This window comes from Schistocerca cancellata, chromosome 8 (genome assembly GCF_023864275.1).
Source record: "Schistocerca cancellata isolate TAMUIC-IGC-003103 chromosome 8, iqSchCanc2.1, whole genome shotgun sequence".
Lineage (NCBI taxonomy): Eukaryota > Metazoa > Arthropoda > Insecta > Orthoptera > Acrididae > Schistocerca > Schistocerca cancellata.
This window is the reverse complement of record NC_064633.1, coordinates 495,012,349-495,033,955: the sequence shown is the minus strand read 5'-3', so window position 1 is coordinate 495,033,955 and position 21,607 is coordinate 495,012,349. Positions and strand designations below refer to the sequence as shown.

Sequence of the window (21,607 nt, the reverse complement as noted above, 5' to 3'; positions counted from 1 at the left end):
ATATACTACATTTAGACTACAGAGAAACAGACATACATGAATGCATAGCAATAAAAGTCGAAGAGCAATGGGCACAACTAAATTAATTAAAAACAGTAATTCAAAAACAATACATGAAGAGTGAAAGGTGGCTACACTGAGTCACAGCGCCAGAGATTGCGCCAAAGAGTATTATTCATCCGCCTCCACTGGCAGTGCTTGATGAGAAGTCATGGTGGAGAGTGCTTATTGAGAAGTGGGCAGTAGGAGTTCTGATGTGGCCGTGACTAGTTGTGAGCATGTTGTATGCAGTTGTTCTGATGGGCTAGACAGCCGATGCTGTTCGATTGCGGATGTTGTAATGATCAGAAAGTATGTTTCGTCAATATATATGAAGGTCAAGAAAATTTTTTATTTCAAATGTCCTAACTAACAATGTCTCTTGGTCACAGGTTCAGTCAACAAAGCATCTGGCTTGTGTTCATGTACTAGAGTGTAATTCTGGTTTTTATGAGCAATTACAGTATTACTGGTTTTTTTAATTACTTCAGTGTAAATGGTGCTTAAAATACCTTGTCTTATTGAGGAAGAACCGTGCCAGATGTGTACGTTGAATCACACTTCCACACGCAGAACAATTACACTTGTGCTTTGTTGTTTCGTAGGTTTTATAGTTGTTGGGGACTTAATTAATTAATTGTGTTAACGGAAGTTTTCTTTCATTCTTTGTTGTTATTCTATGCAGTCAGATTGCGTACTAATACTAGTCAGGGTCAACCGGTTACGAGACTGCGTAACCGGACAGTCAGCGACTAAAAGTTAAAAATTATTTGCATAATATTTATTTAAATAAGCCCCCATGCACGTGGCGACCGCTGCTTCGGATCGTCCCTTGGAATTCTTTTGATAGTAAAAATAGCAGATAGTAGTATTGTTGTAGTAATTTGTAGTTTAGTAATTGTAGTCTATATTGCATGTGTAGATTTTGTAATTGAACATTTGCAGTTGTCTTGTCGTTCTTCTGACGGTATTTTTGTGGAATTTAATTTTTGATGAGTCGTATACGGGTTTGACAATTTGTGCAATTGTGAAGGTTTTAATTGTTCGTTAGGCGTGTTGTCGGGAAGCATTTCGTGTGAATGGTATTGTTGGTGATAAAGTGTTATATTGTATGTAATTTTCGTATAGTGAGGAGTTTTGTATGTTTTGTAAATGATTACCCGATCGATGAAAAAGGCAAAAATGATGAATAGTGAGAATGACGAAATTGTTAACATGGCTAACTCGCCAACACAGGTGAATAGTATGATGAATAATGAAGTAGAAAGCAATTTAGTGAGTCAGGAAAATAGTCCGGAACCAGTTCAAAATTTTTCACAATCAAAAAATTTTCAGAATTCGAGAGTAACGACAGAAGATTCTGCAATAGTATCGAACACAGATAGCTTTACGGCTATGTCGAAGGAAGTTAGTTTTACGGGAAATGTTAAGGGGGAAAAGAATTTCGAACAAGTTAACATGGAGCAGTTGATGAGTGCAACATTAAATTCGGGATCTCGGTTAGACTCACAAATAGGAACAATTAAATCTGATATGGGAACTTTGGCAACACGGTTAGACTCACAAATAGGAACAATTAAAACCAAGATGGAAGCAATGGCAACACGGTTAGGCTCACAAATAGGAACAATTAAAACCGAGATGGAAACAATGGAAACACAGTTAGGCTCACGAATAGGGACATGTTTCAAAAACATGAAAGATGAATCAAAGAAAGAAATTAGAGAAGAAGTACAACCGCTTTTGAATGCTCACAATAATAGTTTAATTTCAATAGAAATTAGACAAGAGGAACAGGACAGAGAACAGGAAGAAAGAGATCGCGTGATAGTACAGAAATTTTCAGAGTTAAATTTACAACGTGCACACGATAAGGAAGAAATATTTGAAAGAATCGAGGAATCAGTACCAAATGACAGAATAAATAATCTAACACACCAGTATGAACAGTTAACTACTAAATGTGTCAATACTGAAACCCGAGTCGCTACACTAACGGAAGACGTAAATAAACAGAAAGAACAAATAGGTGACTTATCGGAAAGAGTTGAGGAGATTGCAGATAAATTGACAAGTCTTAGTTTAAATGGGGACAGAGATTCAGATGATACAGCTCCATTGCCATTTTCAGAAACCGAAGAGTACCAGAACATAAATAAGCATGTTGAAAATCAGGGAAAATTTAATGATCGCGTTAAAAGGGAATTTGAGGCATTACGAAAGCAAGTCAAACATATTAAAAGCGAAATCGTAGGAAAAGACAGCAGAAGAAATTTAGAATCACAGATAGCAGAAGGGTTTGAAGAAAGTACTTTATTTCATTTACGAGAAGCAACAAGAGAGCGCCAGGCGCGTGAACTTGACAATAATCGACATTCGGACTGGGACAGACGCGGTAGGTCTTTGTCGCCACGAGGAGAAAACTTTGACTATAAACACTTCTTAACTGTTCGGAAATTTAAGATCTTTCGCAATTCTAAGAACGATATACATCCATGTTCATGGTTAGATCAATTTATGTACGAACTTCTACCAAATTGGCCACTAAGTCACAAACTGGAATTTATGTGCGGCTATTAAATTCCTCCCCCCCCCCCCCCCCCATGAACCATGGACCTTGCCGTTGGTGGGGAGGCTTGCGTGCCTCAGCGATACAGATAGCCGTACCGTAGGTACAACCACAACGGAGGGGTATCTGTTGAGAGGCCAGACAAACGTGTGGTTCCTGAAGAGCGGCAGCAGCCTTTTCAGTAGTTGCAAGGGCAACAGTCTGGATGATTGACTGATCTGACCTTGTAACAATAACCAAAACGGCCTTGCTGTGTTGGTACTGCGAACGGCGGAAAGCAAGGGGAAACTACGGCCGTAATTTTTGCCGAGGACATGCAGCTTTACTGTATGATTAAATGATGATGGCGTCCTCTTGGGTAAAATATTCCGGAGGTAAAATAGTCCCCCATTCGGATCTCCAGATGGGGACTACTCAAGAGGATGTCGTTATCAGGAGAAAGAAAACTGGCGTTCTACGGATCGGAGCGTGGAATGTCAGATCCCTTAATCGGGAAGGTAGGTTAGAAAATTTAAAAAGGGAAATGGATAGGTTAAAGTTAGATATAGTGGGAATTAGTGAAGTTCGGTGGCAGGAGGAACAAGACTTCTGGTCAGGTGACTACAGGGTTATAAACACAAAGTCAAGTAGGGGTAATGCAGGAGTAGGTTTAATAATGAATAGGAAAATAGGAATTCGGGTAAGCTACTACAAACAGCATAGTGAACGCATTATTGTGGTCAAGATAGATACGAAGCCCACACCTACTACAGTAGTACAAGTTTGTATGCCAACTAGCTCTGCAGTTGACGAAGAAATTGAAGAAATGTATGATGAAATAAAAGAAATTATTCAGATAGTGAAGGAAGGCGAAAATTTAATAGTCATAGGTGACTGGAATTCGAGTGTAGGAAAAGGGAGAGAAGGAAACGTAGTAGGTGAATATGGATTGGGGCTAATAAATGAAAGAGGAAGCCGCCTGGTAGAATTTTGCACAGAGCACAACTTAATCATAGCTAACACTTGGTTCAAAAATCATGAAAGAAGTTTGTATACATGGAAGAACCCTGAAGATTCTAAAAGGTATCAGATAGATTGTATAATGGTAAGATAGAGATTTAGGAACCAGATTTTAAATTGTAAGAGATTTGTGGGGGCAGATGTGGACTCTGACCACAATCCATTGGTTATGAACTGTAGATTAAAACTGAAGAAACTGCAAAAAGGTGGGAATTTAAGGAGATGGGACCTGGATAAACTGAAAGAACCAGAGGTTGTAGAGAGTTTCAGGGAGAGCATAAGGGAACAATTGACAGGAATGGGGGAAAGAAATACAGTAGAAGAAGAATGGGTAGCTTTGAGGGATGAAATGGTGAAGGTAGCAGAGGATCAAGTAGGTAAAAAAACGAGGGCTAGTAGAAATCCTTGGGTAACAGAAGAAATATTGAATTTAATTGATGAAAGGAGAAAATATAAAAATGCAGTAAATGAAGCAGGCAAAAAGGAATACAACCGTCTCAAAAATGAGATCGACAGGAAGTGCAAAATGGCTAAGCAGGAATGGCTAGAGGACAAATGTAAGGATGTAGAAGCTTATCTCACTAGGGGTAAGATAGATACTGCCTACAGTAAAATTAAAGAGACCTTTGGAGATAAGAGAACCACTTGTATGAACATCAAGAGCTCAGATGGAAACCCAGTTCTAAGCAAAGAAGGGAAAGCAGAAAGGTGGAAGGAGTGTATATAGAGGGTCTATACAAGGGCGATGCACTTGAGGACAATATTATGGAAATGGAAGAGAATTCCATTAGAACTACTGACGGCCTTGGGAGAGCCAGTCGTGACAAAACTCTACCATCTGGTGAGCAAGATGTATAAAACAGGCGAAATACCCTCAGACTTCAAGAAGAATATAATAATTCCAATCCCAAAGAAAGCAGGTGTTGACAGATGTGAAAATTACCGAACAATCAGTTTAATAAGCCACAGCTGCAAAATACTAATACGAATTCTTTACAGACGAATGGAAAAACTAGTAGAAGCCGACCTCGGGGAAGATCAGTTTGGATTCCGTAGAAATACTGGAACACGTGACGCAATACTGACCTTACGACTTATCTTAGAAGAAAGATTAAGGAAAGGCAAACCTACGTTTCTAGCATTTGTAGACTTAGAGAAAGTTTTTTAGAATGTTGACTGGAATACTCTCTTTCAAATTCTAAAGGTGGCAGGGGTAAAATACAGGGAGCGAAAGGCTATTTACAATTTGTACAGAAACCAGATGGCAGGGATGAAAGGGAAGCAGTGGTTGGGAAGGGAGTAAGACAGGGTTGTAGCCTCTCCCCGATGTTATTCAATCTGTATATTGAGCAAGCAGTAAAGGAAACAAAAGAAAAATTCGGAGTAGGTATTAAAATCCATGGAGAAGAAATAAAATCGTTGAGGTTCGCCGATGACATTGTAATTCTGTCAGAGACAGCAAAGGACTTGGAAGAGCAGTTGAACGGAATGGATGGTGTCTTGAAGGGAGGATATAAGATGAACATCAACAAAAGCAAAACGAGGATCATGGAATGTAGTCGAATTAAGTCGGGTGATGCTGAGGGAATTAGATTAGGAAATGAGACACTCAAAATAGTAAAGGAGTTTTGCTATTTGGGGAGCAAAATAACTGATGATGGTCGAAGTAGAGAGGATATAAAATGTAGACTGGCAATGGCAAGGAAAGCGTTTCTGAAGAAGAGAAATTTGTTAACATCGAGTATAGATTTAAGTGTCAGGAAGTCATTTCTGAAAGTATTTGTATGGAGTGTAGCCATGTATGGAAGTGAAACATGGACGGTAAATAGTTTGGACAAGAAGAGAATAGAAGCTTTCGAAATGTGGTGCTACAGAAGAATGCTGAAGATTAGATGGGTAGATCACATAACTAATGAGGAAGTATTGAATAGGATTGGGGAGAAGAGAAGTTTGTGGCACAACTTGACCAGAAGAAGGGATCGGTTGGTAGGACATGTTCTGAGGCATCAAGGGATCACCAATTTAGTGTTGGAGGGCAGCGTGGAGGGTAAAAATCGTAGGGGGAGACCAAGAGATGAATACACTAAGCAGATTCAGAAGGATGTAGGTTGCAGTAGGTACTGGGAGATGAAGAAGCTTGCATAGGATAGAGTAGCATGGAGAGCTGCATCAAACCAGTCTCAGGACTGAAGACCACAACAACAACAACATTGAAGTCCCCAGGGGATTCGCTACACTGCCGTAGCGTGCACAGGGCCCCGAGCTGTAGTAGTGCTATTTCCCTTTTAGTTTTCTGTACTGCTGCCTACTCTTTTACTATTCTTTGCATCTATCAAAACAACTCTTCGACTATCAATCTATCTAGAGCGTTGGTAAAAAATAACTGGATATGACTATTTTACCCAAAAGTGATTTCGGAAATTACCGTTTGGACTTACTGTGTTTTCAGCAGCATTCATTCGTAGTTTAAACTAAATTTTACCTGTTCATCTTCGTGACAATATTACTTCATATGTTGACGATATTCTTATTGCTAAACGTTCTTCGAGTGAGCATAATAAAATTTTGGATTCATTATTACTATTTTTGTAAGAGTTGGCATTACAGTGAACTTGCAAAAATCTGAATTTGGTCGTTCTTAGGTGAAATTTCTTGGTCGTATTATTTCTACAGAAGGTATTCTTCCTGATCCAGAAAAACTAGACGCTATTCGTAATTATGCTGTTCCTACTACAAAACGTGATGTTCGTAGTTTCCTTGGTGTCTGTAATTTTCTTAGACGCTTTGTTAAATTGGACGATTTGACCACACCTCGTTTATGTGAACTATCTGGAAAGAAATCTAATTGGTGTTGGGATGAGGAAGCTCAATCAGAATTTGAACAACTTCAGCGACTAAAAATTAAAATTATTTGCATTATATTTAATTAAGCCCCCATGCAAGAGTACCTGTGAACATGTCATGACAAACATGCCTATATGCAACGTAATAATAATCTCCAGAGAGTGGACAGTAGTACCCACAGTGACAGCGAAAACAGTTACATTGAAGAGGAACAGAAGGAGGAGAAAGATGAGAGATGTAATAGTAAGTAAGTCATCTAGAATTACGAATCAGAAATAACATGCAATATGCACTGAAAAATTATACGAATCAGTCAAACAATAGCTAACGATAGCGAATACTAGAGTAAATGTAGTGTAAAGTGCTGGCATTCCAGCTAAGAAAGCACCCAGTGTTGTGCATAGATGAGTACCTAATGTCAGTGCGTAGGGTTAGCAATATCACTTCTCTACTACTAACGCGAATTCTTTACAGACGAATGGAAAAACTGGTAGAAGCCGACCTCGGGGAAGATCAGTTTGGATTCCGTAGAAATGTTGGAACATGTGAGGCAATACTGACCTTACGACTTATCTTAGAAGAAAGATTAAGAAAAGGCAAACCTACGTTTCTAGCATTTGTAGACTTAGAGAAAGCTTTTGACAATCTTAACTGGAATACTCTCTTTCAAATTCTGAAGGTGGCAGGGGTAAAATACAGGGAGCGAAAGGCTATTTACAGTTTGTACAGAAACCAGATGGCAGTTATAAGAGTCGAGGGGCATGAAAGGGAAGCAGTGGTTGGGAAAGGAGTAAGACAGGGTTGTAGCCTCTCCTCGATGTTATTCAATCTGTATATTGAGCAAGCAGTAAAGGAAACAAAAGAAAAATTCGGAGTAGGTATTAAAATTCATGGAGAAGAAGTAAAAACTTTGAGGTTCGCCGATGACATTGTAATTCTGTCAGAGACGGCAAAGGACTTGGAAGAGCAATTGAACGGAATGGACAGTGTCTTGAAAGGAGGATATAAGATGAACATCAACAAAAGCAAAACGAGAATAATGGAATGTAGTCAAATTAAGTCGGGTGATGCTGAGGGAATTAATTAGGAAATGAGACACTTAAAGTAGTAAAGGAGTTTTGCTATTTAGGGAGTAAAATAACTGATGATGGTCGAAGTAGAGAGGATATAAAATGTAGACTGGCAATGGCAAGGAAAGCGTTTCTCAAGAAGAGGAATTTGTTAACATCGAGTATAGATTTAAGTGTCAGGAAGTCGTTTCTGAAAGTATTTGTATGGAGTGTAGCCATGTATGGAAGTGAAACATGGACGGTAAATAGTTTGGACAAGAAGAGAATAGAAGCTTTCGAAATGTGGTGCTACAGAAAAATGCTGAAGATAAGGTGGGTAGATCACATAACTAATGAGGAGGTATTGAATAGGATTGGGGAGAAGAGAAGTTTGTGGCACAACTTGACTAGAAGAAGGGATCGGTTGGTAGGACATGTTCTAAGGCATCAAGGGATCACAAATTTAGCATTGGAGGGCAGTGTGGAGGGTAAAAATAGTAGAGGGAGACCAAGAGATGAATACACTAAGCAGATTCAGAAGGATGTAGGTTGCAATAGATACTGGGAGATGAAGAAGCTTGCACAGGATAGAGTAGCATGGAGAGCTGCATCAAACCAGTCTCAGGACTGAAGACCACAACAACAACAACACTACTAACTATAAATTATTTTGTTGAGGCTGGCGGTCAACAGCCCAAAGAAACCTTTCTGAGGTAGACACCACCAGTCAAAATCGGTGAAGACATTAACAAATCTCGCCTCTGCGCTATCACCTTTTTACATTCTTCCTAAAACAACAAAAGTTTATTTAAACTTCAACCTCAAATTTTTGCTATTTTAAAAAAGTATTATTCTTTGTCAAATGTTATAAATAAAAACAAAACAAAAAATTACATAACAGATGACAAACAAAAACTGTAATCTGTAAGACCTGTTTTAAAATTTCAAGCAGCAGGTCCTTAAATTTGCAAAAAATAAATATCCCGGCAGGTCACTCACCTTACAAAATGCCGGAATATATTGACAGCATTGAAAAACTAATAATGATAGTAGAGTATTAATAACAAAGCAAAGTTCATAGAGCATACTGTTGAAAAAGGTCGTATAGTGAATCTTTCACATGGCTGATAACTTCAAGAGTAGTAAAAGTGTCGTCAAACACATTCAGAAGAGCAACATGTATGTTTACTTTATCCAGCGTGTCTTGTTACTTTTCCAAGTAAAAAACAATGTCAAAAAACTATTTTCCACTTCAATAGAGCTGATTTATTCTTTATTGAAACAATATCCATTAAAAAACCATTTTAACTATTTACCTTCTTAGTTACACACAGCATAATTGTCAGGTATTGTCAAACCGAAATCATTTTTCTTGTTTTCAGATATTTTCTCCATTTTGTGGGAGAATAATCACAGTAAAAATGTCTAGTTTCCACGCAACCATAGCAACGTCTTACGAAAACAATGCAAACAATAAAATAAAAATTAAGAAGACAAAAAACCACAGAATCCACTACTATAATATGAGTCTGTACTGCGAGGATTACTTCCGACGTTAACAGACGGCGCCCCCGTCCGCCAGCTGTTTCTGTGCATGCGCTGTCTTCGAGATATACAGGGTTCTATAAACCCACATTTGGCAGAAGCAGATGACCGTTGACAACACCGACCAAACTGCGAAATGGTTCTGTCTGTGGCTGATTTACTATATGGTATGTGAAGTGCAGTCTGCCTTCGAAGCTCAGTAATCAGCGTGTACGTCTTCTATTCGGAGGGTTCGATTGCCATTACCGCAAGGGAGTATTCCTTGGTGGGAGGACTGGAAGGGAGTGCACTTAGTCTTGTGAGGCCAATTGAGGAGTTGCTTGATTCAAAAGTAGCGGCTCCAACGTCAAGAAAACCGACAACGATCTCAAGACTGGTGTACTGACTCCGAGCACCTCCACACCGCATCCAAAAGACGCCACCGGCAAAGGACGGTTCCGACTGACCCAATAGTGCCACACTGCGGAGCTTTGTTGGCTTGCTTTGCAGGTGATGCGTATCGATCGATGATGACTAAGAAAGCCGTCGTGTAAAACAGGTTTTATGGACGATAACAGAAGCGAAAGAAGCGGAGAGGATCAGGACTAGTGATGGAATAGTCTCAAACAGCAACAAGGGGCCCACAGAAAAGAAGGTCTCAATCAGACTTCTGCAAAATAATCAACAGTCTCACATGCCCTCATTGATGATACTCGGAGAAGACGTTTGAAATTTAACCCATGAGTTTTAGGCAGTACAGCTTGCGTGCTCGTAGGTATCTCTAGTAAGGAAAGCACTGCCAGTAGAAGTACATTAAGTTATGGATCAATTCTGTAACAACAACGACGCTGTACTATTGTACATATAAGTAAATTTTTTTTTCCATCTGATTTTTCGATAAACTAGTGTAATTGATGTTCTGATTTCATTTCTTTTTTGTTTCATGTCATTGTGTTAAGAAAACTGTAAACAAGTTTCAATGTGAATATTAATGTTTATGTCAAATGTCAAGCAATATTGTGATAGAATTGAAATGTAACAAATTTTGGAACTGTTGTAAGATGTTTAAAATTGTAACTGTGCGTCTGGTCCATACCTAGGCAATGTGTTAGGATATGTAGAATGCAAAACCTCGGTTGAATACCCTGTCTGTAAGGGAGCGGTAAAAGGTGGATGGCAGGCGAGCGCGGGAAAATGCGCGCGGGCACTGCACGGCGCAGCGGGCTCAGCAGCAGTAGTAGTTGGGAGTTTCGCACTGGTTTCAGCAATACCTTCTGGAGCGAGGAGGCTCTCCTGGAAGACGTAGCTTCACTGAGCCTCGGGTATGCCGTTCCAACGCCCACACAGCATGGCAAAAGTCCATAGGTACTAAATGGAAAAGTATTGCGGCGCTAAGAAGAATTAAAGTGCCGATACGTCAAGAGTCATAGCTGTGGTTGTTTGTGTGCTCTGTGCCTCGCCATCTCGCCGCCCGCCAACCGCCGCATCAATACAAGCAGGTTGAAACTTTTAGTACTGTATTCGTATGGACCATAGAGTGAACTGTTCAATAATAACCTAAATTTTACCAGAACTTTCCCATCATTTAATTATCCTCACAACTAACCTAGACAGGGTCCTTTCCAAATGTTGTGCAATCCGAGTGTCCAGAAATGAAAAATTAAATTTTGTGTTAATAATAATTACTTGCAGACCTAGCTACTTTAGCATGGTGTTTAAAGAACTGTTTTGTTAATGAACCAGTAAATGAATAACGAAGGTCTAACGAAGATGAAAGATAACTTTAATATTGATATAGTAATGAAGTTTAATTATTTCGAGACAGATATAAAGGTATTTAAATGAGCAGTAAATAAGATGAAAAGAGTAGTAACTTATATACCGGAAATCTTGAACGCATTGTAATACAGTGATCATAACAGTTTCAGGGACCCCCCCCCTTTTTATTCATTTGAATTCTGAAGTGTTCTAAATTGCCTTGTCATCATGTTTATCTATGTATTATCTTCTTTGGGAAGTAGTAATGTAATTGAAAATGGGCTTATAACCCGAAACCTAGGTTGTGCAATAACTTTAATAATGAATCATGAAACAAGGCTAAAAATAGTGTTTGTTTAGTGAATTTATTTTTATTTATTTATTTAGCGTATGGCCTACAGAATTCGCTATTCAATTAAGTTGAAATAAGATAAGATAAAATGAATAAAGAAAGCTGGAGAACCAGAAGAAGTTGAGAGATTCATTACAGTTGAGTATCGAAAGATATCAACCAGTTAATTGCTGCAAGTGTTGCATCTGCAAAGTCTTTCCAGGTATCCATGAATATTCTTTTTGGACAGTCGTTCGAAATGTGCTTCTGTGTTTGTTTTGATTTTCTGCAGTCGCATTGGTCAACATCGGTAATTCCCCTCTTGGTAGCGTTACTTTGGTCGAGGCGTGGACAGTTCTCATACGGCAGAGGGACCTCCATGTTTTTCTTGGTTGATTCGCGCCCGGGAGTTGGATGCTCGGATCTACGTTGCCTAACTTCTTATGACCACGGAAGGAAGTCCTCTGTTTTCTCCATTGATCTCTTAGATTAAAGCTTTCTGGGGCGAGCTGACCAATTTTCACGCACATTGATTCACTACATTTTAAGCTAGTGCGTGGTAAGTTGTTCAATGTTTCATGAATAAGGAAGTCTCTGGCTTTTTCGAGTTTCACCCATTCATAAGTTACTGTCTGTCAGGGGAGTTATGAAGGGGCAATATTTGTCTTGCATCAGCAGTTTCCTTAATATGCGACTTCTCGATTTTAATTTCTATCCTGTTGGTTCTATGTGCTTCCTACGTGTTAGGCATCACTCGGGAGTCACACCCAAATATTTGGGGTGTCGACACTGTAGTAATTTTTTGGTGTGGAAGGCTGCATTCAAATTTTCTTTTTGCCATTCTCTGTGTTACGTGGAAAGAGCTGATTTCTGTTTTACACTACTGGCCATTAAAATTGCTACACCAAAAAGAAATGCAGATGATAAACTTGTATTAACTGGACAAATATATTATACTAGAACTGACATGTGATTACCTTTTTGCGCAAATTGGGTGCATGGATCCTGAGAAATCAGTACCCAGAACAACCACGTCTGGCCGTAATAACGGCCTTGACACGCCTGGGCATTGAGTCAAACAGAGCTTGGACGGCCTTTACAGGTACAGCTGCCCATGATATCACAGTTCATCAAGAGTAGTGACTGACGTATTGTGACGAGCCAGATGCTCGGCCACCATTGACGAGACGTTTTCAGTTGGTGAGAGATCTGGAGAATGTGCTGGCCAGGGCAGCAGTCGAACATTTTCTGTATCCAGAAAGGCCCGTACAGGACCTGAAACATGCGGTCGTGCATTATACTGCTGAAATGTAAGGTTTCTCAGGGATCGAATGAAGGGTAGAGCCACGGGTCGTAACACATCTGAAATGTAACGTCCACTGTTCAAAGTGCCGTCAGTGGGAACAAGAGGCGACCGAGACGTGTAACCAATGACACCCCATACCACACGCCGAGTGATACGCCAGTATGGTGATGACGAATACACGCTTCCAATGTACGTTCACCGCGATGTCGCCAAACACGGATGCGACCATCGTGATGCTGTAAACAGAACCTGGATTCATCCGAAAAAATGACGTTTTGCCATTCGTGCACCCAGGTTCGTCGTTGAGTACACCATCGCAGGAGCTCCTGTGTGTGATGCAGCGTCAAGGGTCACCGCAGCCATCGTCTTCGAGCTGATAGTCCACGCTGCTGCAAACGTCGTCGAACTGTTCGTGCAGATGGTTGCTGTCTTGCAAACGTCCCCACCTGTTGACTCATGGATCGAGACGTGGCTTGATGATCCGTTACAGCCATGTGAATAAGATGCCTGTCATCTCGACTGCCAGTGATACGAGGCCGTTGGGATCCAGCACGGCGTTCCGTATTACCCTCCTGAACCCACCGATTCCATATTCTGCTAACAGTCATTGGATCTCGACCAACGCGAGCAGTAATGTCGCGATACGATAAACCGCAATCGCGATAGGCTACAATACGACCTTTATCAAAGTCGGAAACGTGATGGTACGCATTTCTCCTCATTACACGAGGCATCACAACAACGTTTCACCAGGCAACCCCGGTCAGCTGCTGTTTGTGTATGAGAAATTGGTTGGAAACTTTCTTCATGTCAGCACGTTGTAGATGTCGCCACCGGCGCCAACCTTGTGTGAATGCTCTGAAAAGCCAATTATTTGCGTATCACAGCATCTTCTTCCTGTCGGTTAAATTTCGCATCTGTAGCACGTCATCTTCGTGGTGTAGCAATTTAAATGGCCAGTAGTGTATTTTCCTTATCTCGTCACGTGCCCGCACCAGCGTCACGTGGCATTCAGTCTTGCATTGGACAGTGGTCGTAGTGTTTTGGCTTACAGATGTATAAAACAATTGTATTACAAGATACGATACACACCTCTCCTTCCACGCAGCCGCGGTGGTTCGCTATTGTTCTCGCTTTGCGGAGCGGAGCCATCAATCGCAGCAGATCTCTTAGACCCCAGCGACAAAGAGGGCGGTGACATGGCTGCCAACCTGTCAACGAAAGATGATTGGTTTATATGTCGGCTGTCACCTGTCCTTTCTGGCATGCACAATGACAAAGAGTGTAACCTACTGATTCCGGTATCTGTGAATGCCAACAGACAAATGCTGCTACTATGGCAATGGAGAGTTCTTGTTCAATACTACAACTGTGGCGTGTACTCTCTTCAAAAAAGGTTCAAATGGCTCTGAGCGCTATGGGACTTAACACCTGAGGTCATCAGTCCCCTAGAACTTAGAACTACTTAAACCTAACTAACCTAAGGACATCACACACATCCATGCCCGAGGCAGGATTCGAACCTGCGACCGTCGCTGTCGCGCGGTTCCAGACTGAAGCGCCTAGAACCGCTCGGCCACTCCGGTCGGCATACTCTCTTCAATCAATCACCCATCGTCAGGTTCTATGGCTCCCATTAAAAAAAGGGAGCTCGCAGGGATGTAGGACGAGTCACGGTATTCAGTAATAAAAGGCAAGTAAATAATAGGAACTTCATCTGTATACAGAACTGACAATAAACTACCACGATACTGCTTAATGTTTTTCATGCTTGTCCCTGTTATATTTAATCGAGTATATTAGAAAGAAAGGTATTTCGGGAAAAAAGGTGCTGCCTCCTCAGCTGTACGCTATAGCTGCTGTTTATCTGTTACTCTAGCTTAATATCTACTCGATTACAATGGGCTTTTGTCCAAAGGAAATGTTCACCAGCTCTATAATATGGAGTTCTGTTTTATAGTACACTACCGAACGCGGCAATGCTTCGCAATTGCTAATTATGTATGGAATACATCCTAATCTCCTTCCGCCCTCTTTCGCTGTCCATATGCTCCTCCCTCTCTTTGTCCATCTCCTACTCCTCCCCCCTCTCTCTACTCATCACTTCCCTCCCCTTCTCTCGCCGTCTCTTCCTTCTCCCTCTCTCTGTCTACCTCCTCCTCCTACTATGTCCATGTCCTTCCACCTTTCTCTGTCGTTCTGCTCCCCCCCCCCCCCCCCCCCCAACTCTCTAACCTTGAGCCTTCTTTACTGTTGATGCAAATTCAGATTCCGTGGTTTTATTATAATCACAAGCGATAATCCATAAATGTAACTTTTCCTGTTTTTTTGTGATAACTACCTACGAGGAAGAAAAGAAAACAGTACAGTGTTGTGTGTTCAATTTTCGCTTAAAATATATAAAATGAGAAATAATATATATGGGGGGTACAATTTGTCTAATGGTTTAAATGCCGTGTTACCGTAGTTAAACCTGAGTGCAGCAAAGGAAACTAAACCGCACATTTTCATAGCAGAGCATATCACAGCATTTTCTTCATTTTCTTTCTCACAGCTGGTTTTAAAAGGAAACTTGTACATTATTGTTTAAAAAATATGTAGCCTTTGTTTGTCTTAATGTTTATTAGAGTGTCGTCTAAAACTATGAAGTTAATCGGTTAAATACTTTTCGGGAAGTTTGGTGACAAATTTCCTGTTTGTATATTACAAACATACGAGGGCCGTTCAGAAAGTAACCTCCGGTTGATTTAAAAAAATACACCAAGTTAAATAAAAATATTTTAATATATACATCTTACAACTACAAATTTGCACTATTTTTCTACATAGTCTCCATAGCGATTGAGGCACATATCGTATCTCTTCACAAGCTTTGAAATTCCTTCTGCATAAAAATCACCTGCTTGTGCCTGGAGCCAGCCTGTGACCGCATCTTTGAGCTCTTCGTCGTCATCAAACCGCTGTGACCCGAGCCATTTCTTCAAATGCATGAAGAGGTGATAATCACTTGGCGCCAGGTCTGGGCTGTAAGGTGGATGGTTGATAACGTCCCACTTGAAGGACTCAAGAAGGGCCGTTGTTCTGCGAGCAGAGTGAGGACGGGCGTTATCGTGCAAAAAAACGACACCGGAAGTCAGCGTACCAAGGCGTTTGTTCTGTATAGCCCGTCGTAACTTTTTTATTGTTTCACAGTACACGTCTTGATTAATGGTCGTACCACGTTCCATGAATTCAACCAACAACACCCCTTTGGCATCCCAAAACACCGTTGCCATCAGTTTTCTGGCAGAAAAACCTTGCGAGGCTTTTCTTGGTTTGGTAGGCGAATTTGAATGTGCCCACATCTTTGATTGTTCTTTTGTCTCAGGGTTCACGTACTTAATCCAGGTTTCGTCACCGGTCACGATTCTGTTTAACAATGGTTCTCCTTCGTCCTCATAACGTGACAGAAAGTCTAATGCAGAGGCCGTTCTTTGAGTTTTGTGGTGGTCGGTAAGAATTTTGGGCACCCATCGTGCACAGAACTTACGGTAACCCAATCTTGCTGTCACTATCTCGTACAAGAGAGTCTTAGAAATCTGTGGAAAACCAGTAGACAACTCCGACATTGAGAAACGTCGATTTTCACGAACTTTTGCATCAACTGTCTGAACGAGTTCGTCAGTCACCAATGATGGTCTACGACTCCTCTCTTCATCATGAACGTTTTCTCGTCCACTTTTAAATAAACGTACCCATTCACGGACATCTCCTTCACTCATAACTCTTGGTCCGTACACGGCACAAAGCTCACGATGAATAGCTGCTGCAGAATATCCTTTGGCTGTAAAAAACCTTATGACAGCACGCACTTCACATTTGGCGGGGTTTTCTATTGCAGCACACATTTCAAACTGCCACAAAAACTAAACTAGCGCAGGTACGACGTTCACTCGACCACGGCTTGATGCCGACTGACCTGTTGAGTGCGTGAACGCACAGATGGCGTCGCTACTCCCCCCACAACCCGCATTGTGACCGATCGGAGGTTACTTTCTGAACCGCCCTCGTATTTATGGACTGCGTCTATTTAAATACTATATATTGTATGCCCCTCCAAACGTTTAATAGAGAAACGTGATCCGTGTACAAATGTACCTGGCAGGAACTTCGACATCAGCCTGGCAGCTGCTCTATCGCCTGGGGGTAGGCAACTCATTCAACACGCCTTTAGTGTGATTTGCCTACCTTCAGTAGCTAGAGCAACAGCCAAACTGCAATGGTGTCGAAGTTCCTGGTAGGCACATTTTTAACGTGCTCAACGAAGTTGCATGGGTGGCACCGACAGTGATGCCAAACATGGGGATCTCAGAGGTCCCCTTTGCCGTTCCACTCACGTACACGTTAATGTTGCACTCCCGTGTGATCACGTCGCAGCATGGTGGAACACAATGAAATCAAATGTCGTGTGGCTAGGGCCTCCCGTCGGGTAAGGGTTGGAAAACGTAAGTACCTTTTAACGCAGGGCTTCACAACATACGTGCTCGCGGAGCAAGCTGTGAGCAGCAAGGCGCGAGCACGGAGCAGCGCGAGCACGCTACCCCCACTACCGGACCAGAGCGGAGAGTGGGAAAAGTCACGTGGGGCACACAACAGCTGCCGCCAGTCAATGTAAATCCGCGGCCACCTGCAGGGATATCACTCACGAATTATTACTGCGACAAATGAAACAAATAAAGGAGAATGTACACGTGCCACATAATTTTATTAGCTTAGTGTATGCCTCTATATTCGCATTAATTTGTGAACTGTTACACAATAAAAGGTGTCACTGAAGTGTGGGATTCTCGGTTATCTTGTACTTTTTGCCCTTTACAATTGCGTCTATGTTCGGAGTAATTGTTCTTGTGCATTTTAGGCGCAGCGTGCAGTTTAAATTTCGATCAGACAATGCGTTTCTCAGGCGCGTCTTGTTACATTTCATTGCAGAGAAGAATTGTTCACAAACATACGTGGAACCGAACACTGATATTATTGTAGCCGCCAGTTTGTGCAAACGAGGAAATCTATCCTGAGGGAAGTGTCTGTAGAATTCCAAAATGTTTTTCTTGTTCTTAAATTTGTCTCTATATTCTCTGTCACACTGCAGGTCAATAATTTCTTGCTGCAGCTCAGGACGAATCTCTTAAATATTCGCTGAATATGGAGAGAACAGATCAAAATCACTGTCTAGTGCTGTCAGATCTTGAAAGCGCTGATCAACTAAACTATGTGAATAACGTTCAAAGTCTTTGTGAACATCTTGCATGGATGATAATTTAGGAAAATGAGCTAGGTTTCCTGTTTCCAGCTGACTCACCCAAAGTGTCAATTTCATTTTAAAAGCTCGTATTCGATCTATGAAATGAGTAATTAGCAGATCTTTACCTTGTAGTAAAATGTTCAAAGCATTCAGATGGCTAGTTAAATCTGCTAAGAACTCGAGATCACATTCAAACGTGCGCGCGCATTTCCCCTCCCTCCCCTCCCTCCCCTCCCTCCCCTCCCTCCCCTCCCTCCCCACTCCGCGACCTTGCACCTGCTCGCGAGCACGTGCCTGAGCAGACGCGAGTACTCGCGCTCAAAACCGGCCAGTTGTTAAGCCCTGTTTTAACGTTTCGGATCACGTTGAAATTATGTCGAATCGTTTTGAATGGCCCACTATGCTTTCAACCTGTACACGAGAGCAAAAACTGCGGTCGCACTACACTCCAAAGGGGTGCCATCACGTTCTTGGGGATGCAGCCCCACAATGTTCTTAGAGAGGGTTTGAAACGTCCGAGGCTGTCAGCAGTGTCAAAGGTTGTCGAAGAACTTCCTCCTGTTGCTTATCGTACAGCGAGCTGTCGTTTTCGACCGCGAAATGTGTGGGAATCAACGTGCCAAAGGAAAGGGTGGTTTCATTGACGTCCTTTCTGCCATCTCCTGAGGCCTTTTCGTGTCGATTCTGTGCGGTGTGTTTGAAATGTTTTCGTCGGCGACCCATAAAAAAAAACGCATTGTTTCGACGTTGGGTGTCGCGATTCTGACCTCCATCGCAAAGACGTCAAAGGAAGGGGTGAAATGTGGGTAAAAGGGCTGTCATTGTCATCGTTTGACACGTCCACGTTGGCATCGGTCAGAATTGTAGTGAAATTTGATGCCAACGTGGTATCATTAACCCACCTTACAGCTAACATGAACAGTATGAATATATGAAGATGGTATCTGTTCTTTCGGACATGTGCGAAAGCACAGATACCATTTTCATATAGATAAAGCTTACCGGCCAATGATCTTCTACAGTGCGGATGCACTCACATTGCTCAAACTCTTACGGGAATCGGTAGACTGTCTGCTGCACGTAATGAGTATGGTGGGCAGGGGCACTACAAATGTAGTGTGTGGACAGTAAGTTGCAAATGTGGGTATCACAGGGAGCGTGCCAGAAATAAGTCCTTGCAGTCGCACTATCCTCTGTGTCCTCAATGGCTCACTCAGATAGAGCCGGCATGGTAGCTCAGCGTGTTCGGTCAGAGACTTAGCTGCCCTCTGCAATAAAAAACTGAGTGAAAGGATCAACGATGAATTTGAATGTATGTCATGTGATATCCGCCCCGAACAGACGCAACGAGCCATAACGAACAAAATATTTTTAAAAAAAGGTCGGGTAGAGCGTCTGCCATGTAAGCAGGAGATCCCGGGTTCGAGTCCCGGTCGGGGCACACATTTTCAACAGTTCCTGTTGATATTTATCAACACATGTAAGCAACTAATGGTATGGATTTCATTGTAATTTCAACATGAACTGTGGTCTTTTTTCGCATTTGTCGACTCTTTGCGTTTGAAGTGTCGCTGAGCCCGAGGGTGACGTTGCAGAGCGCCACCCATTTGCACAATTACAGAGGAAAGTTGGAAGCAGTTTTGACTCAAAATTCTAACTTATGGGAGACAGTTACGGGATTTCGAAAACGTGATCCTTTAATGGCGCTCCGCAGTGTAGAATTTGTATTCGCGGTCGTTGCGTGTCCACAGCTCGTGGTCGTGCGGTAGCGTTCTCGCTTCCCACGCCCGGGTTCCCGGGTTCGATTCCCGGAGGGGTCAGGGATTTTCCCTGCCTCGTGATGACTGGGTGTTGTGTGATGTCCTTAGATTAGTTAGGTTTAAGTAGTTCTAAGTTCTAGGGGACTGATGACCATAGATGTTAAGTCCCATAGTGCTCAGAGCCATTTGAACCATTTGGTCCTTGCGCGAGGTGTATGTTGATGGCAGTAGCATCGTTCTACAGTCTGCCGCTAATTCCGGTTCTCTAAACCTTCTTAACAGTGCTTCACGAAAATAAGTCCTTTTCCCTCCAGCGATTCTCATTTGAGTTCACATAGTACTTTCGCAATGCTCCCGGCAACAGTGTGGCAGAACGCCTGTGAATTGCTTCGACAGCTTTCTTTATTCCGACCTGGCGGAGATAAACACTCGAGCAGTACTCGAGGATGGGTCACACAAGTGTCGTGTATGCGGTCTGCTTTAAAGGTGAGGTATACTTTAACAAAATTCTCGCAATAAAACAAAGTTGCTAATCCGGTTTCCCTACAAGCAATATTACGTGTTCGTTCCGTTTCAGGTCTCTTTGCAACGTTAACTCTAGATATTTAATCGACCTGATAATGTCAGGCAGCACACCACTAATACTTTTTCGAACATTATAGGATTATTTTTCCTACTCATATGCATTAATTTATATCTTTCCATATTTAGAGCAAGCTATCATTCATCAAACCAAATAGAAATTCGGTACAAGTCATCTGTATCCCCCTGCAATCTCTTAAAGACGACGCTCTTCCGTTTGCTACAGTATCATCGGCAAATAGTCTCAGATTGCTGCATACCGTATCTGTCACATGCTACCAAAAAGACCGCGGAGCACACAGAATGCATGGTCGGATGTCAATGTAACTTCATGTAAGTACGCACCAACGGCCACCAGAGTGCATTAGTGTTGTTAGTGTTTAGTGTTGTCACCAGGCTTAGTAGGGTATATAAAGGGCGCGAACAACGTCAGATTAGAAACGCCATGCACTCCGCCTCGCCTTGCACACCCACCTTCCGTCCCCCACACGCATCTTCTACGACCTCATCTCCTTCCCCCACCTTCTCCTTTTCCTTGAACACATCCGCACACTATATATTGTCCGCCGCCTTGATCCCCCTCACCCACTGGTGTCTCCCTTCCTCTCCACCCCCAGCCCGTTGCCGCGCCTTTACCGTTGTATCCCACCCTCTCTCCATCTCCACACCCTCCGCCTCCTTTCCCAACACAACTTCCACCATCTACCCCTCCCGGATGATGAGCTTCGCCCTGACATCTATCCTTCCTACCAACTCTAACCCCATCTTCCTCCTGCCTCCTCCTCAGGGCTCCCTCTCCTCCCCCTCCCTTCTCCTGAGCGGCTTTCCCTTCCTCCTCCTCCACCCTCTCTTGTGCTCCCCTTCAGTGTCTCTGTACTCCCTCCTGCCTTGTCTTCCCTCTTCCTCTCCTGCCCCAGCTGTCTCCTGCCTCTTGGTGCACCTGCTGACGCCCCTACTCTTTTCATCCCGCCCCCTCCCCTGCTGCACCTTGCTCTCCCCTCATTTTCCATCCTCTCAGGCCTCTCCCTCGTCAGGTCCCACCCTGCAATTTTATTCTTCATCGTGTGTGTTCCAAGTGGGTTTAAAGTGTGTCATTCTGGAGTGTTTTTAATACTGCGGACAACTTTTAACCTGTGCATGTGATTTCAGTGCCTTTTTTGTGTTCTACGAACTGTGTTTTTTAACTTAATGTCGACTATTTAATTTCCGCCCCAAGAACGTCTCCATGTCAGTGTATTTTTACCTCCATTATCTCCCCTTACAATGTTTTATGTCCCCCTTTTTTATCGCATTATATGTAACATTTTATTCTTGTATTAGTTGTCATGTCACTCGGCTGAAGGGCGGCGGATTGTGCCGCTGACAGCCCTCCCCTGCCCATAAGGGGCAGGGGAATGAAATCACAATAAAGAAAAAAAATCAGATTAGAACGATTACTGTGAAGGACACACAAATGGCATGTACTCGTGTGAGACAGTGTTTGAGAGGGTCTTCATTGTGAGTCTCCTTCTGGCGAATCCTGTGGTATCCAGATTTGTGCAACATTCTGATGTGACAGTGGTCTG

General features: G+C 42.4%; 1 protein-coding gene across 1 annotated transcript in view; it reads right to left on the bottom strand.

The window, feature by feature from the left end:
• Positions 1-21,607, bottom strand: part of LOC126095648 (uncharacterized) — a 191,339-nt gene that overhangs the window by 122,247 nt on the left and 47,485 nt on the right. The window contains exon 2 of the mRNA XM_049910409.1: positions 13,512-13,630. Within this exon, the coding sequence (XP_049766366.1) occupies positions 13,512-13,620 (109 nt within the window). The 5' untranslated portion in view covers positions 13,621-13,630. The remainder of the gene's footprint in view (positions 1-13,511; positions 13,631-21,607) is intronic.